The 19233-nt window shown below is 35.5% G+C and overlaps 1 protein-coding gene across 1 annotated transcript in view; it reads left to right on the forward strand.

Annotated features, from left to right (window-relative positions):
* Positions 1-548: 548 nt before the first annotated feature.
* LMBRD1 (LMBR1 domain containing 1) overlaps positions 549-19233 on the forward strand; it is a gene marked incomplete at its 3' end in the record, with an annotated part of 82331 nt that continues 63646 nt past the window's right edge. Inside the window, exons 1-2 of the mRNA XM_084227960.1 lie at positions 549-590; positions 7584-7644. Of these exons, the coding sequence (XP_084084086.1) occupies positions 564-590; positions 7584-7644 (88 nt within the window). The 5' untranslated portion in view covers positions 549-563. The remainder of the gene's footprint in view (positions 591-7583; positions 7645-19233) is intronic.

The following is a 19233-nucleotide window of genomic DNA, read 5'->3' on the forward strand; positions in this document are numbered from 1 at the left end:
AAAATAATAAGCTTAGGATGAAACACCTTCTAGTTGTGTCTTCTTTAGGTTGGCGAGATCTATCGGGGAAATATATTCATGGATATTTATTATGATATGAGAAGTCATAACTAGTTGCATTGCTTGGTGAACATACATCTATCAACCCCTTTTACTTGATTTTATATGTGTTGTGTGTCTTATTTACTAGTTAACTTGTGTTAATGCACCTAAGTGAGACCCTACTGCTTTCATGAAATAGATTTTGAAAATTATAAATGTTGAACCAGTTTATAGTGAATATTGGACTTTCCTTATACATCTAAAAGAATCTTTATTGACATAAAGTTCCCATTAGTAACTTTGAAACACATGCTAAACTCAGTTTTAGAGAATATATAGAGTAACAAAACATTTCTTTTTGTTTGTTTCAGGCTATTTTGGCATTCTGCTGGATATATGTTCGTAAATATCAAAGTCAACGGGAAAGTGAAGTTGTTTCCACCATAACAGCAATTTTTTCTCTGGCAATTGCACTTATCACATCAGCACTTCTACCGGTGGATATATTTTTAGTTTCTTACATGAAAAATCAAAATGGTACATTTAAGGTAAGTGTTATCATATACTATGTGATTCAAATTCTTGACAATTGTGTTGAAGTTTAGTAGTTATTAAATGTTGTACTTTAGTTTTGTCTCTGGGAATTAACGACAATGGAAAAATAGCATAGAGCTTGAGAATGTGACATTGAACATGGAGACTAGAATTGTACTATTAGCTGTTATAAGAACTTTTTAACAGCCTTTCAAATATGAAAGATACCTTTTGTTAATCTCAATCGATATGACATAGTCATAGTTGGTTTTATTTTATGCCTCATCACACACTCTTGACGTTTGACTTGATATACAGTAATACAATAAATAAGTAACTTAGAAGGGCTTTTGTAATTGGCAGATCAGACTCTTAGTTTCTATTTATGTTGAGTAGTTTGAGTCAGTGTGGCATAGGGAAAAGACGCTAAGATGGAAATTTTAAGACCTGAGTTCTAGTGTTACTCTGAACTCTCATGGAGATTTGGCCAATCGGTAATTTTTCTGGACTTCAAGTTTCTTATCTTTAAATGAAGATTGTCGGACCTGAAGATTTCTGAGTTCCTGTTGAATTGTGTAAAATGCTTTCAAGTTTTTGTTAGCTTGAACTAATGTGTAAGGCAGGAAATATGTTGTCTCTCCAGTGTCCAGCACACAGTAGGTATTTAAATATTTGAATGATACACTATTTCAGTTGTCTCAGTAATGTGTGGTTCCAAAATAAGTTCCTGAATTGAGCTGTTTGGGCTTAAGTAATTTGAAGATATTTTTGTACTTAGGTTTACATATATTTGGCTGTTGTGAATGCTACAGTTTTTTTTTTTTTGAAGATTTATTTATTTTTTTTAATGCATACAAGAACTGGGGTGTAGGCCAGAGGTGTGGGGGGGAGGAGAGTGAGAGGATTCACCAGAGACAGAGTGGGGAGCAGAACGGCCTGACCTACTGAAATACACTGCTGAGGGGAGCAGTGGGTGAGATAGGAGAGGTCTGCTGTCCCATATGGGTTAGCTCCCTGGCCGGGGATCTAACTCACGCTGTAGTGGCTGCCTATAGCTTGATAGCACTGACTTTAACACCCTGCACCACCAGGGAGGCCCTACAGTTATTTACTCAGCAAGCTTTAATTGAAAATTTAGGGTTTGCTAAACTCTGTTTGAAGATAGCAACTATCACCCATTAACTACTACCTATCAGACCCTACCCTAAATGGTTTATATATATTAATTGTCTTTAATCTTCTAACAACCCATGAGGTATATAGTATTCTTGGCTTTTATGGGCAAGAAACAAAGATTCAGAGGGGTAAAGTAAGCTATCAAAGGTCACACAACTTGTAAATGTGGTAGCTGAGATTTGAAATTCTGTAGTCTGGCTTCAGACATCTTTATTCACTAGATTATATACTCAATGGTAGTATATAGAAAGAGATAGACATCTGATAAAAAAAGAGGTGGTGCTATGCCATGTTTAATTATTATTTAAATAGAACAGGTCTTAGTTTTGAATTTAGAATATTTGATTTGTTTAGATTTTGTGGAATGTATTTTCATCTTGAAATTTCTAAAGTAAGTATCATCATGAAGTTAAGAACTTTCTTTTAGATTATGCAGTTGTTCTGGCACCAACACGCACACAGTGAACTAATACTCTGCTATAAAAAGAAAGAGGAAATTTTATTATTGGGACAATGTAGATGAAACTGGAGGTGATTAAGTCAAATAAGTCAAAACAAGGAAGACAAATACCAGGTGGTTTCACTATGGGGAATATAAAGTAACAAAGTAAATGATCTAACAAACACAACAAAAGCATCTTTCAGACTTTGACCAAAACTGGTGATTACCAGAGGAAAAGGGGAAGGGAGATGGGAGGAAGTGGTAGAGGGGGTGATTTAAGTAATGGTGAATGATATAAATTTAAGGTTGGTGCAAAGATTTTATTAAGGAATTTTGCATCTATGTTCATTAGAGATATAGGTCTACAGTTTTCGTTTTTTGTGCTGGGTCTTGTCTGATTTTGGAATCAGGGAATGTTGGTCTCATAGTGAAATGAAAGATATTCTCTGCCTATGGATTGGAAGAATTACACTGTTAAAATGGCCATTTTACCTAATTCAATATGTACACTTAATGCAATCCCTAAAAAGTTCAATCCCCGGCCAGGGAGCTACCCACATGGCGCAGCAGACCTCTCCTGTCTCGCCTGCTGCTCCCCTCAGCAGTGTATTTCAGTTAATCTGCCTGTTCTGCTCCCCACTCTGTCTCTGGTGAATCCTCTCACACTGTGCACCACTGGCCTATACCCCAGTTCTTCTATGCTAAAATAAGTAAATAAATAAAATTTTTAAAAAAATGTTGACAAGGAGGTGAAGAAGCAGTGATAAGGGAATACTGGCAACTTTTCAAGTTTTGTCCTCCAGCAGAGTAGAAAGTGGGGTCAAGGGAGTTGTTTATATTTGTGGTGGTTGTGTGCCTTTGTTGATAAATGAAAGTTAACAAAATTTGTGTACTTTAAGTTTCAGTAGAGAGGGAGAGATGTGTTATTGCAAGTGCTATATCCTTGAGAAGGCAAAGAGGTTGGGAGTCTCAAAAGTAAAGAGGTTGGTTAGAAATAGGAGTATGGGCTGCCAGCAGTTAGGAAAGCCTAGAATTTGGATACAGATAAAAGTTTTAGATTTGGTAGTAAATTGAGTGAGCTATTTTTTGACTCAAATTATTTTAGAAACCTTTAGGTCAGTGTTTCCTAACCCATTGACATATTGTTCTGGATAATTCTTTGGGATGTTTGTGTGGGGGGTGGGGACTGGGAGTCTGTCCTGTGCATTTTAGATGTTCAGCAGATTCTTGCCTGTGTGTGTTAGATGACAACAGCATACCCATCCTCCCACCATATCCTGTATCTCCAGAAATTGCCAATTCCCAAGGGAACAAAATCACCCCTTGGTGAGAACCCCTGGTCTAAAAGGTGAGGCAATCAGGTTAAAGTGAGGTGAGTCATGTCTAGTTTTGGGTTGTATTGAGTTGTAAAAATTATTTTGCAGAATGGGAAAGGGAGTTTTATATATGTGATGAACTATGTCTCCGTCTATGGAATTTCTGTTCTTTCCCTTTTTTCTGACTTAGTATTCTTTTCTCAGCATTCGTTCTTGATTGTCTCACATTCCTTGGGGTCTGAAATGACTCCAAGGTTCTTTTTGGACTCTGCTTTGGGAGGCAATAGTTTATAAAACATGTCAAGGTCATTGTAGTTCTCAAAATGTAGAAGGGAAGTTTCATAAACTAAGCTTTCTTGACAGGACATCAGATAGCATGGAGGCAAGATAGTGTATAAAAGCCAAATATACTAATAGTACTTGAGTGATGTTGTATATTTTATACATATTTGTAGCTTTAAAATAGTAACAGTTATATTCTCTTATTGCCATAAGATTTGGTTAAACAAAAGAACCTTCCAGGAGAAAGGATACTGTTTCAATAAATATTTGGCTTTAATTATCGTCAGACTTTTACTTTTAATTTTTCCCAACTATTGAACTTTTGTTCAGTAATTTTAAAGGTTAACTTTTAGGTGATTGTCAATGGGAGCTTTAACACCTCCTGGGGATGACTTGGAAGTTGTTAGGCAGCTTGCATAGAGATAGTTATAAATTATCCTGTTTGAAATTTAAGTTTCTAAATTTTTTAAAAATTTGTTTTGATACCTAAACAATCATTAAAAAAAAAAACATTATTGTAAGGAGCTGAAACTTTAATTATGATCATATTCATTTGGATACTTGAATCATTGATGAAAAAAATTCCAATCATTGCATAGAATTCTCTCCAGTGTTTTCCTGTTCTCATGGGGTGAACACTTTTCTTTTTTCTATGAATGTTCACCTTTTATAATTTTTTAGACAAAGATTGTGTTAAAACTATTGTCTGCAACATTTTCTATTTTCTTCCACTAAAAAGTAGATATCCATCTGTACCAGTTTGTATAATTTGTTTGTTTTTTTTTTAAAGATTTATTTATGCATACAAGAACTGAGATGTAGGCCAGGGGTGGGGAGTGAGAGAATTCACCAGAGACAGAGTGGGGAGCAGAACAGGCAGATCCACTAAAATGCACTGCTGAGGGGAGCAGCCGGCAAGTCAGGAGAGGTCTGCTGCATCTTGTGGGTCAGCTCCCTGACTGGCTGGGGAATCAATTCGTGCTGCAGTGGCTGGTGATAGCTTAATAGCACTGTGTCTTAACCCCTGTGCCACCAGGCAGGCCCCCTGTTTCTTTATTTTTAATGTCTGTAGCATTCCATGTTATGAATGTATAATAACATCTTACTATTTTTCCCTGGGGGTTTAGATTATCGTTTTGGTTACTGTTTTCAAATATTTTAAATAACACTGTACCTGAGTATTGCTAGATAAAGGGCTCTTAGGTGAAAATCAGTAACCACTCCTTGGTATGGGCTGGAATTTATGGGAGTAATAAAATACACATGTTCTTACATATTTGACATTCTGCAAAAAGGTAAGCCTTCCAAAGTGCAAGTATCTCTACCTCCTTTTGTTCTCTCTTGTATAGGACAAGCATTTTATAGATGCTTATCAATGACTTGCAGGTTAAGGTAAACACAGTGGACTTGGCTGTTAAGTAGTATGACAGAGTTTAGGTCCAAAACTGTTCATCGGTCACTAGTACACTCCAGTTGCTAACAGCTGTAAACTTTGGGCCTCAGGGGTCCATTAATAACTGAGATTGAGGGCCTCCCTGATGGTACAAGGGGTTAAGTCTCAGCACTATCAAGCCATTGCCATTCACTTCTTCGTGAGTTCAATTCCAGGCCAGGGCGCTGACCCACATGGCACAGCAGACCTCTCCTGTCTAGCCCACTGCTCCTCTGAGCAGTGTATTTCAGTCAATCCACCTGTTCTGCTCCCCACTCTGTCTCTGGTGAATCCTCACACCCCCACACCTCTGTTCTACACCTCATCTTGTATGAATAAATAAATAAATGAAATCTTTAAAAAAAATAATTGAGATTGAATGCAATTGCTTTTTGTGGGGGAAGGAAGGCCCCTTTGGGCTAGATTGTAGCAGAGCAATCTGGTAAGAGGTTTTGAGGTCATTCAATGGAACTGCTTGTCTTTAAAACATGTATACATACTGTATACCTGTTCTGATTTATATGAATCTTTTTAGATAAACTCCAAGAAAGAAAGTGTAATCATGGACTATCTAAACTATTTCTATGTAGGAATGGTTTTAGCTCATATTTTGTTGCAAAGTAGAGACTAATATTTAAAATTTTGTATTTAAGTAAAAGTTTCTATAATAACAGATTTTTTCATGTTTTATTAAAGTTTGGTAATTGGGTAGATTTTATGATCTTTTTCAAAAAAATGCCCTTGCTCTTGCCTGTCTATTTTTCAGATAACTTAAAGTTGGCATGTAACAATCATCTACCTCCTAGATTTCTTTTTTGAAGTTTTATTTATTTATGCATACAAGAACTGGGGTATAGACCAGAGGTGTGGGGGGTCAGAGGATTCACCAGAGACAATGGGGAACAGAACAGGCAGATTGAAGTACACTGCTGAGGGGAGCAGCGGGCAAGTCAGGAGAGGTCTGCTGTGCTATATGGGTTGCTCCCTGGCCGGCCGGGGCTTGAACTTGTGCTGCAGTGGCTGCGGACAGCTTCATAGGTTGTGTCTTAATCCCTTGCACCACCTCGGAGGCCCTCCCTCTACCCCCTAGATTTTAAATTTGGAAGGATTTGGTACTTAGAATCTTTCCATGTGGAAACATGTAACTTTCTATTTATTTTAGATCTTTTTTATATCCTTTGTTTTCTGTATATTGACTTATTTTTTTATTTAGTTCATTTTAAGTATTTATACAGTCTTTATTGCTCTTGGAAAATATTATCTTTTTTTTGCATTGTATATCAAGGTTTTGCAATTGTGCAAAAAATTTTAGTTCTCCACATTTTTATTATTTTGGGCATTTGTAAGAAATTTATAGATGTTCACTTGTTTTTATAAGTGTTTATAAGTTTTGTAAGATGTGTTTATAAGTGAAACGGGGAAAAAAGAAGAGAAAAACTTAAATTATTAGAAGAATTATGTTGATAGCCTTCCTTAAGAACCCTTGTACTGGGATATAGATACTGACTTGAGCTCATAAACTGTTTATACAAAATAACTGACATAATTTAATTAGACCTTTACTTCATAATAGCAAATGATCAGTTACTTAGACTTTCCTTGGTTTAATTTTTCATGTGCATAAAATTTAGCTTATTCAACAAAAAGTCTTGCCTTTCTCTGTATCCTAGTTCTGATTCATTAGTGTGTAATGTTTTATTTGAAAAAATTAATGTGAATTATATATTCTAAGTTCAGTAAATTAATGAACATTAGGATGATGCAAAGGAATTTAGATCGACTATTCTTTCAGGTATTTTTAAAAATTAAATTATGTTCGAGCATCTTCTTTCTAAAATGCAAATCATATTTGTAATTTTGTGCATAAAAACTCATTATTTTCCGTTGCCCTTTGTACAACGTCCAGAATACTTAGCATGACTCACAAATTCCTCACTCTATCTGTTTTTTCTTACCTTTCTACAAGCCCTAGTGAGTCTATATTTAGCTTCTTGCAGTTTTTTCAAACCCTTCCTTTCTCTCTTCCCTCTTCCTACTATTTTTTCTCCTTTTTCCTTAAGATGACCTCTCTTTTTTCAGGCCTCAATTTAGGGTCTTTTGGGAAGCCATCCCTGATCTTAATTTTTAGTTATATGCCTCCTGGGTATGTGTTTTCCTCAAACTATGTTGTCATCTTATTTCAGTATCTCCCTATCAAAATCTGTTTACTTGTCCTCTCTGACTTCTTGAAGGCACAGACTGTACCCCTTAGAATTGATGATGCATTTGTAAGTAGTATTTAGTCATATTAAACTTTAATTATAATTGTTAAGCAAATAGCTATTTCATTAACATTTCTATTGTTTCCTTTTTATTATAGGACTGGGCTAATGCTAATGTCAGCAGACAGATTGAGGACACTGTGTTATATGGGTACTATAGTAAGTATTTCAGTTTTATTTCCTGTTTGAGCTGCTAATCAAAATGTAGAGTAAAGCTACGTTTAGTTTTGAGATCACTTTAGTTTTGATATCACTTTTGTGATAACTATTTTTGACACCTGGAATAATTAATATAGCATGCATTCTCATAATCCTATAAGTTTTTTAACCTACTTTGCTTCATTTCGGTCCACTTCTTTATGGAGGTTCATTCAAACTACTTTAAATCAGAGGTCTTGGGCCTCCCTGGTGGCTCAAGGAGTTAAGACGCAACCTATGAAGCTTTCCGCAGCTTCTGCAGCAAAGTTCGATCCCCGGCCTGCCAGGGAGCAACCCACATGGCGCAGCAGACTTCTCCTGACTTGCGCACTGCTCCCCTCAGCAGTGTATTTCAGTCAGTCTGCCTGTTCTGTTCCCCAGTCTGTCTCTGGTGAATCCTCTCACCTCTGACCTGTATGACAGTTCTTGTATGCATAAATAAATAAATCTTTAAAAAAAAAAAATCAGAGGACTTTTCCTTTGTTACCATTACCAATTTCCCACTTGCATCTTGATTTAAAAATCTCAATTTTTTAGGCATTTTTTCTGTTTTGACTATGTTCTCTGGGGAGATAATAGCCTTGTTTATTATACTGGACAGAGCCAGCTTAATTGAGGGGATTATGGTTGACTGGACCCTCTATCTCTTTCCTTCTCTCTGTTTTCTTTTGATGTTGGATTTATAATAGCCACATAAATGTTTCTAAAATTTCTCATTAAGTAAACATATGACGTCTTTTAAAAAACGTGTAAGTGCTGAGTTAGAAAAGGAACACCCTCTTTCAGCAATAAATCAGGATGTTGAATAAAATTTCAGTAAAACATTAAAATGGAAACTAAAAAAAAAATCTATAGAAATTTCTGTTGGTAGGACAATTTTCTCAAGGATTTTAATTTAGCTGCTTTGGCTCTCTTTTACCTTTTCTCCTTCTCTAAGATCTATAGGCCCTATGGAATTCTATCCCTTGTGTATAGATTTTAGAAATTTTTTATGGTGTTTTAATACAGAGTTTATTGTTTTTGATCAGTACATTAAGTAGATATTATAAAATAGATTTTGACTTATTCAGTTAAAACTTCTGCAATAGTGCTGTATTAAGCAGAATGTAGCCTTTTCAATACAACTTTATTCAATGGATATAAATCACTTCTTCCAAAGCAGTTTTGGGGGAAGTGCCTACCTCTCCTCTTGTGACACTGAATTGTGTTTATGCTGTAGAATACATGAGAGCCAACTTTTTTCTTAGTTCAGTCTAGGTCTAAGAATCATATCTTATCATTGAATCTAAAGATTACTAGATTAAACCATTACTGGACTAAGGCAATGTTAAGTCATGCAATTTTTCCAGTTGATTTCTTTGGGGAGAATTAAACAAGTAACACACATGACTTTAGCAAGTATTTTTCTCAATCGTTTCAAGGGTAGTGTGTCCCTAGTATCATTTTGAAGGCATGAGCGCGATAAGTTAATCATTACGAATAGTAGATGCCTTAGGGATCTATGGTTTGATTCTCAGTTGATTCCCATGCATTTGGAATTGCATGAATGTAGGGGTTGTAGAAAGGGGAAGAGCCATAAGCAAAATTATTCAAAACTATTTTGTTTGGCTTTTCTATAGTTGTTTTGTTCCTTTTCCCAGAGGTTCTTTTTTTTCCTCTTGACTAGATTCTTGGGCTGTCATTTTGTGTCGATATAAATTGATCAGACATATTCTTTTGTGTTTGACTTCATAAGTGCTCAGTATTTTATTTAAGATTCTTATATATAGTTGTGGGTTTATTGTAATTGCTGTATTGTTCCATAGTATTTCAGTATAGTATTGATGATCACTTGGGTTGCTTAGTTTTTAGCTATTTCAAATACTGTTGCTATAAGGATCTTGTATATGTGTATTTAAAAAGAAATTATTACATGTTTTCCATGGTGTGATGCTGCTCTAATTTAGTCAAACAATCCCAGATTATTAGGTATTAAGTTCTTACTTTTTGCTATTAAGTAACTATAGGGGAGAGCGCCTCAAAATATGTGTGTATTTACATAAGTTAAGATATGGAAAAATAAGTTGGACTAAGAAGCTTTCAAGCTCTTGTTTTTATGTCTGACTTTTTATAGCACCTGGAGAATTTTTAGAAAGTCTACTCACTCCCTGTTGGTTGATTGCTGAAAAATTGTACCTGGAGGGTACAGTGTAAACATAGGGTTTACAGTCTCTTAATGCCTAATTTGAATAGAATACCTTGCGACTTTTAAGTCATTGAACTTCTCTATAATTCTCCACTTGCCAAATGGCAATGAAGTGGTATCTGCTTCACATTATAAGGAGTGTGAGACCTGTGGTCAGTTCTAAATCAGTGTTACCTGATCTTGCTTTCATTCAAATCAGATAAGAGAGCTAGAGAAATACACCTAAGTGCAATGATACTGGGAATTATTGTTAAAAGAATTGATCTAGCATCTTATCAAATTTGCATCATTAGTATTTTGAAACCATTTCCAATATATTTCATCAGTTTTCAGGACAAAGATTTGGGGTAATTTTGGGGATTTGTCTTTTTGATTCAGGACTGCAAAATTCTTGTTGATGAAATATAGTTGTGTTTTATCGCCTGCTCTCTTTTCCACCTTCTAAAAGAATATGTTTTTAATCACTGGGAGAGTTTTTTGCTTGGTTGCTGGTTAGGTTTGCCGAAGAGATGCTCTGGATAAATGCTTCTGAGACTTAATAATATCATACTTAGCTTTTAAGTAGAAATATTAGAAAATAAATGCTTTTTTTTAAAGACTTGTACTTTCTATTTCTGCCTTGTACATTCTGTTGCTAAACAGACTGCTAATTTGTCACCTTAGTAACATAAACCTTTAATAGCATTACAGGAGTCAGAGAAATAGGTATACAAGCTCTTCATTTGCTTTCTTACATTCCTTGTGCCTTTTGTGTGACTTTGCTGGTTTTTTTCTTCTTGTTCCTGACCTCTTTAATGTTTATTTGCCCAAGGCTCAGTATTTGGACCTATTCTCTATCTAAGTTAATCCCTTACTTGACTCTAAATACCATAGCAGTGCCAAACTCCCAGATTCAAATCTTTGTGTAGATTTCTCTTGAACTGTGTCTAATTGTTAACATGATAATTTCTACTAAGATGTCAAAGGCATCTCAAATATAACATTTCTAAAACAAAACAACTGACCCTAAATATGAAGCCTCTAATTTTCCTTGTTTTAGTCAATAGTAACTGGCAGGATAGAGTTTCTCAGGCCAAAACCCTGTGTCATCCTTCACTCTAAATTTTTTCATTTTTTTTCTGTGAAACATTGCAAGGGATTCTCCTTCATTTGGTTTTTAAGTTTATAAAGAATCTGACTACTCACTACTCTCTTGATCAGTTTGGTGTCCTGTAACAAAAATGCATGGGTGTTTTAAACAACGGACAGTTTTTCTCACATTTCTGGTGACTGGGAAATTAAAGATCACTGTGCTGGTTCTTGGTGAGGGTCCTCTTCCTGGGGTGCAGAGGATCTCCTTCTTGCTGTGTCCTCACATAGAGGGGAGAGAATAAACACTGGTTTTTCTTCCTTCTATGGACCCTAATCACATCAAGTGGAACCCACTTATGACCTCCAAACCCAGTTACTTCCCAAAGACCTCACCTCCAAATACCATCATTTTGGCCATTAGGACTTAAACAAATTTGGGGAAGTGGGGACATAAGCATTTAGTTCATAACTGGCTATAGTATTTCGATATTGACACAGATATTGAGAAATTGAAATGTTCAAATCTGTTGTTGAGGTTGTAAGACTGCAGTTGCTTTTGAACATAGTTTGCAACTTCCTTAAAAAGTTAAAATTACTATTTGGTCCTTGCTTACTATAAGAATTCCATTTCAATACAAATATATGTCTGCAAATATTTATAACAGCTTTTTTTTTTTTTTTTTTTTGTAATAGCTTCAAACTGAAAGGAATCTAAATGTTCAGTACTGGTGAATGTTTAAATAAAATGTATGTTCATACAATGGATCACATATCCAGAGTCTAAATCAGGGATCAGCAAAAATTATGACATGTCCCAGGGCCTAATCTATATCTAGCCACACCTCTTTGTTTGCCTCTTGTCTATGACTAGTTTCATGCTATAACAGCAGAGTTAAGTAGTTGTGACAGAGACATATAGTCTGCAGAGCTAAAAATAGTTGTTATCTGACCCTTGGCAGAAAAAAATTTCCCAATTTCTGTGTTTAGTGAAAGGAACCAGAGGCAAAAGGCTGCATCTTGTTTAATTCTTTGTGTATGAAATGTCTAGAAAAGGCAACTGTGTGGAGACAGAAAGCAGATCAGTGGTTGCTTTTTATTGGGGACTGGGGAGGGGGGAATTAATTGCGTACTGGTATAAGGCAACTTATTAGGGTTATGGAAATGTTCTAAAACTGGATTATGGTAATAGCTACCAAATATATGGAATTGTCAGCCTACAATTTGTGCATTTCATGAAATGCTTGGAAAAATAGTGAATGAGCTAATTTAAGGAAGAGGTTTACACAGTGCTCCATATGTAGTAGTATGTGTAGTTGCTATTACTATGACATTTTAGGTGACTTGTGTTTTTATGATTTCTTTTTATTTTTTAGAGTTGGAATCTTACCTTGATTTATTGATTTAAAAAATGGGTGAGACTTTATGAAGTAGTAAGGTTTATAAATTGGAATGTGATTGTGCATCATATAACTTGACTTCCAAGAGTATTCAGTTTGTAATGTGATTTGGCTTATATCTTTTCTACTTACAGTTATTTCAACTAATGTTGCTTGTAGCATTGGAATCAATATTCTAGTCATCGCTGATAGCTACAGTTAGTGGGAATATGCCATAAATTGCTTAGCCTTTTCTCTGTGTAATTTAAAAATTTCTTATTACTAAATGGCATTGCAGTATAAACCTTGGGGTAATTAACATAGAAAGAGAAAACAACCATAGAAATCCTTAAGGGAAATGACTGTTTTCAGACTTCATATTCTAAGTTAAATAAAGCCTGTAAGTAGTTAATTTTCCAAGTTGTATATTGCCAGATCATGAACCAGAATGTTTGAATCATTTTTCTGTATTACCAGTGGTAGTAATTGTTGTATAACATATCACCCCAAATTTAAAAGTTTAAACATCAAGCGGGAATCTTGTGGGTGGGAAATACATGTGTAGCTTAACTGGGTCCTTAGCTCAGGTTTTCTTTAAGGCTGCAGTGGTAACTTTTGGGACTGCAGGTATCTCAACTCCACTATGGGAGAGTTGGCTCCCAAGCTCCCTCACATGACTTTTGGTGGAGGTGGGTCTCAGGTTGGTTGCCAGTTGGTTAGCTCTCGGTTGACAGTAAAGTCAGTTCCTTGGCAAAAGGATCTTCCCATAGCTCAGTTCACCACATGGATTGTGAAATGTCTCAGACCAAGCAAGGCAAAAACCAGAGTCATTTTGGTGACATCCCACCACTTTCTCATTTTTTTCATCAGGGATGAATCACTAGGGCTAGCACACACTCAAGTGAAGTGGATAACACAAGGGATGTAGGAGGCATGGGGATCATCAGGAACTATTTTGGGGCCTGGCCACCATTGCAGTCTTGAAAATATTTACAGCTTTGTGTTTATTCTCTCTCTCTATATATATATATAGTATTAAGCATACAAAATATGAATTTGTTACTGTGAAGTCCCTTTTGTATCTTTCCATCATGCCACTTCTTCCCGGCTCCTGGAAGTAACTGCTATTCTATATTTAGTCTGTGTTAATCCCTGCTTTGGTTTATAATTTTGCCATGCTGTAACCTTACTTAGTTTTACATTTTTGGGAGCTTTATATGAAATAACTTGCTTGTTTTCATTCATCCTTATGTTCCTGAGATTCATACATGTTATTGCATAAAATATAGTTTATTTTCATTGTCTATGAACAGTTTGGACACTGATATTTTTCACTATTAAAAATTGTTCAGTGAACATTTACACATTTCCCGTTGCAAATGTGCAAATACATACAGTTGATGGAGCATATGTTGTATCTATCTACAACATTTTAAATAGTGACAAATAATTTTTTATTAGAAGGATATAAATCTTCTCGATGTTCTGTATTTAAAATTTTTTGGTATTACCCTGTGTTTTTAGTTTTTGTCAGTCTGACAGTTCATTAATCTGTATTTCACTTATGAAAATGTAGTTGCAGATCTTTTTGAATTTATTGGCTTTTTCAGTTTTCTGCTTCAAGTGCTTTTTTTGGTGGGCTATTTCTCATTTTCTTACTGATAAAAGATTTTTTTTATGGACTCTGAGCAGGTCAAATAAAGATTCTAAATATTTTTTTCCCCACTAGAATTAAACCTAATAAGAGTTGGAACTTTACTTAGTTTTTTGGACTGCAGTTACGATCCCTAGAGGAAAACATGCTCACTAGATATTTGTAGAATTTACTTAACAGAAAGATTATCAAGTGAGTTTTTAATTTTTTTTTTTCCAAATGGTGTATATTACAAGGATAGTTTATTCTAAAACCAACTTTGTATTCTAGGGTAAACACAACTGGTCATGATGATGACTTTTTGGTTTAATTTTGTGATTAGATATGCTGCTATCTTGCTTAGGATCCTCAAAAATTGATTCAGAAGTGAAGAGTAGTCTGCATTTTTTAAAAAATTATTATTACCAGGTTTGAATATTAAGACTACCAGTTTCATAAACTGAATTGAGAAGTGCTATGTCTCTATTTTAGATTATGGACCAATAAACACTAGATAGTGTATTTCTCCCATAATCTGTATACATGTTAGTGGTAACTGGGGGATAGAAGTGAAGATGGCAGTTTGTACAATTATTCTTAATGAACTCCTCACAAAACTTTTGCCTCTTTCCTTTCAGCTGAGTTCTGTTGGTTTAGAATTGTTAATAGATAGAGAGTGCTTCCAGCAATGATAAAACGGTGATTTAATTGAATTAGAAGGTATGATTACTACATGGCAAATTTGGTCTCTCTATTCCTGAATAAACAGGCAATATAGTGACCATGTTAGCTTGAGTGATTGCTGCTGATTACTAGGGAAGTACAGTTGTTGCTGCACAGTGAAAGCAAAGAGAAGTGTATTATCAGTCCTGGGGATTCTTTGGTACCTCATAATGCTACCTTGTTCAGTGGCAAAAATTAATTGAAATCTGTTACACTCAGCCCTCACCATTAAGAATTCAGGATACTCAGGAATTAATGTTTGGGTTCCCCCATTTCTAGTACTAGGTTCTGTTTCTGGAATTATACCTGACTGCTATTAACAGATTGAAAATATACAACTTAAAATATCACAGTAGTTTTTCAGTCTCACTTGAATTCATTCTAGAGATAGGCTCCAAGGGGGGTGTGGCAGTGTTGGCATCGTTGTTTCTTTGCTTGCCATCCTTACATGTGATTTCCGTCCTAAGATCACTATAGAGTCCAAAGTGGTGACTAGGATTTCAACTGTCGTGTATCCGTTTCAGACTGGAAGCGGAAGGAAAGGGTTGAAAAGACCAAAAAAAAAAAAAAAAGAAAGAAAGAAAGAAAAGGTAAGGCGGTTGTCAGCTGAAAGGAAAATGGATATTGGATGAATAGCTAGCAATTTTGACCCCAGATTTCTTTTGTTGGGTAAATGGGATAATTTTATAGCAAAAGTTATAAAAGCTTTGTAATAACTAATCATGCTATCATAATTTTGACTACGTTTTTCTTTATCATAGTATTTCTACTTAAAAATGAGCTATTTTCCTTGGTAGTTAGAAGACTATCTAAAAATTCAAAAACCTGTTATATCCAAGTTAATTTTCATGTTATAATTTAATAAGTTATTTAAAAAGTAGATTTTTGTTTTTGCTTTGGATAAATTAAAGTCATAAAAATTACCTATTCTCTGCCGTAGTTGGTTTTTTATGCACTTGGTTTGCTTGTTCTCAATAGTTTGTTTAAAAAAAAACTTGCTTTGTAAGTTTAATTTTTGTGAACATAAAGTTTTTTTATTTTCCCCCTTTTTGGATGTTAGTGGGTCTTTTATGCTAAATAATCTGTGAAAAGATAGTATCAATCTTTTAATAAAACACAAGTGAAAACATACTTTGTAAAGATGTCAGAATATGAGTGTATCATCACTGTTGGAGTTAAAAATAATTTCTTTTGCAAATAGCATCAATTTGAAGTAGAACTTTAAAAAGAAGCTTTTTTTTCTGTTTCATGATAGTGGTAGCATTTTTTTATTTTTTTCATTTACAGATATATAAGCCCAACTTGATCTGAAACACATAAAAATGTTAATTCATCTTCACAGGTTAACATTTATGGGCTAAATAAAGAACTCTTTACTAAAGACACTGAGAAAGAACAGTCAGATTATGAGAGATGCCTTAGAATGTTGTAGAGTCAGGGAAACAGATTTAGAGCAGTTGTTCTAAACTGATTTTGAGTTACAGACTGGTGAGGCGATATTAGGGAATGTCTTCAAAATTGTGTCTGTTCCCTACTTCCTTCTAGGTATTGATTTCTTTTCTGGATATTCCTAGTAACTCTTCTTCTGGATATTCAGCAACCCAAGAGTTTGTGTTTCCATATGTCCTTGTATTTCTTTACAATTAGTAACAGTCCCGACCCCTCTTTTGAGTTGTCTCATAATGCATTAGTAGTGCCAGTTCTAGAATTTAAGTTCAGTCATAGAAAATGTCCTTTTGTGGGGCCTCCCCGGTGGCGCAGCGGTTGAGCGCTGGGTTGCAATGCTGCCCGTGGCCTCTGCGGCGCCAGTTCGATCCCCAGCTGCTCCCCGGCCACCGGAGGAGGATCCCACGTGGCGCGCAGACCTCTCCTGCCGCCCGCTGCTCCCCTCAGCAGTGTACTTCGGTCCTTCTGCCTGCTCTGCTCCCTGCTCTGGCTCTGGTGAATTCTCTCACCCTCCCGCGCTTCTGACTGTACCCAGTGCATGTATATAAACAAAAAACAAACAAAACAAATAAAAAAAAAAAAAAGAAAATGTCCTTTTGTGTCTGGGCTTATTTTATTCAGCATTAGGTGTGTGAGATTCATCTATGTCTCACAAACCATTGTTCGTTCTTTTTTATTGCTATCTTTTATATGAATTTATTGCTCAATTGGCTTATTTGTTCATCTGTTGAATATTTTGATCATTTCCAGGTTTTGATCTTTGTGAATAATGTTGCTGTGGACATTTTTATTGTGAAAGAGTTATGCAGCAGACCTGGTATTGTTTAACTCTCATATCTTGAGAGGGGCCTGCTTCTATGTCTGACTCTTGACCAGCTCCTGTGAACCTAGTTCTGGGGATGTTCACTAACAGATAAGAAGCTTTGCACAGCTAAGTGTAGAACCCTGCAGTACCAGCTTGCTGAGATTATGGAAACATATGATTTATGCTGAATACTTGCTTTTTTGGGGGGATAGATGTAGTTTTGGTAATCAAAGCTGGTCAGGCAGGCAAATGTATCAGTATTTCAAGTCTCCAGTAAAAATCCTGGATTCTGGAACTCAAGTAGGAACATTTGCATATGTTACTGTACTGTATTGCTAGAGTAATGGAATTGTCAAATGGTTCATATAAGTATAATGTGATAAACTACTAGCTTGCTTTCTACAATGTTATGTCGTTTGCATTCCTTCTTGGCAACATTTGGTATTACCATTTTCATTTTAGTCATTTTACTAAGCTATCTTAATTGTTTAGTTTGCATTTTCCTGATGATTAATGATAATCATCTTTTAAACTGTGCTCTTAGACATTTTGTGTTATCTCTTTGGTGAAGTTTCTGTTTAAGTCTTTTGTCCAATTTTATTATTATTTTTTAAAGATTTATTTATTTATTTATACAAGCACTGGGTGCAGTTAGAAACATGGGAGGGTGAGTGAATCCACCAGAGACAGAGCAGAGAGCAGAACAGGCAGAAAGACGAAGTACACTGCTGAGGGGAGTAGCGGGCGGCAGGAGAGGTCTGCGCGCCATGTGGGACCCTTGCTGGTGGCGGGGGATTGAACCAGCACTGCAGAGGCTGTGGGCAGCTTCGCAGCCAAGTACTCAACTGCTGCGCCACCGGGGAGGCCTCTTTTGTCCAATTTTAAAAACTGGGTTATTTGTATTTTATTAAGTTATAGGAATTAGTTTTATACCTTGTTGTGCTAATTGAACATGATTGTAATACAGGATCATTGATTGCACAATCTGGCTATCTCAAGGCCAAGACCACAAGAAGTACTATACGTAAGATACTGAGGTGGAAGCCAAAATTTATTGCATTTTCCAGTTTATCAAAGTTTTTGTCACATGACTCAGACTTAATAAACTTTGCTGTAGTAATTCAGGGTTTTTCCTATTCTATGCGAATTACTTAACTTTTTTAACCATAATATTGGTATGGTATTTGGAATGATTTACAGTCTTGTCCTTGTTATGTTTAATTTCTTCAAGCTTTTGTAGTTACTTTTTGAATATGAATTTATTTTCTTTAACTCTTAGATTTGTAGTGGAAATGTTAGTACTACTTATTCTCTGGTTTGTTATAGAAATGCCGAAATTCATTACCCCTAAAGATTTATTATTAGTTTCTCATAGTTTTAAAAGACTGCATGCATTTCATTAAATGTTTAAAGTGTCAAAAAAGTCAGTCATTTCCTGATTGCTCAATATAAGTTAACTCTGACCTTTCTGTTGGTTATATAGAACCCTGTTTGCCCAGAGGGTTTTTTTTTTTTTTTTTTTTTGAGCTATGTTGCATTTAGTGGGGCCTGTTTTACAAGTGGTCTCCAGATGAATGAAATAGTGCTAGCAATTATTTTTTTTTTTTAAGATTTATTTATTTATACAAGCACTGGGTACAGTCAGAAGAGTGGGAGGGTGAGAGAATTCACCAGAGCCAGAGCAGGGAACAGAACAGGCAGACTGACAAAATACACTGCTGAGGGGAGCAGCAGGCGTGGCAGGAGAGGTCTGCGCACCATGTGGGACCCTCGCCCGGTAGCCGGGGATCGAACCGGCACTTCAGAGGCTGTGGGCAGCTTCGCAGCCTAGCATTCAACCGCTGCGCCACCAGGGAAGGTCCAGTGCTAGCAGTTTTATTAAGATAATGTTTACAGATTCTATAACTCATAAATTGTTCCTTCCAACAGAATATGTAATCGAGGTTTTATTACGCATTACTAATGAATGCTTTCTTTTATAAGGGAGTATAAGGATTATCATTTGTGATTGTTTTATGTAATTATGTTGATATCATTTTCCATGCTTACGTATATGCAAATATAAATATACAGAAGATTTTAAAAGCACATTTCTTAGGTAGCTTTGTTAAGTCTCAGCAAGTTGTTTATGCTGTTTTTACTGTTGAATATACTTATCTTTTATTGTTCAAATTGTAATTTCTGTATTGAACTGAAGTATTTTAACTGACTACTATTTGATGGTATCTCAAATCTAACATTATGTTAAAGCAGTTCAATGGTAATTCCTATCACTTACCTTTCAGTCTAATTTTGTAGTTTTATTGTTCTT

Source organism: Talpa europaea (assembly GCF_964194135.1).
Source record: "Talpa europaea genome assembly, chromosome: 2".
Taxonomy (NCBI): domain Eukaryota; kingdom Metazoa; phylum Chordata; class Mammalia; order Eulipotyphla; family Talpidae; genus Talpa; species Talpa europaea.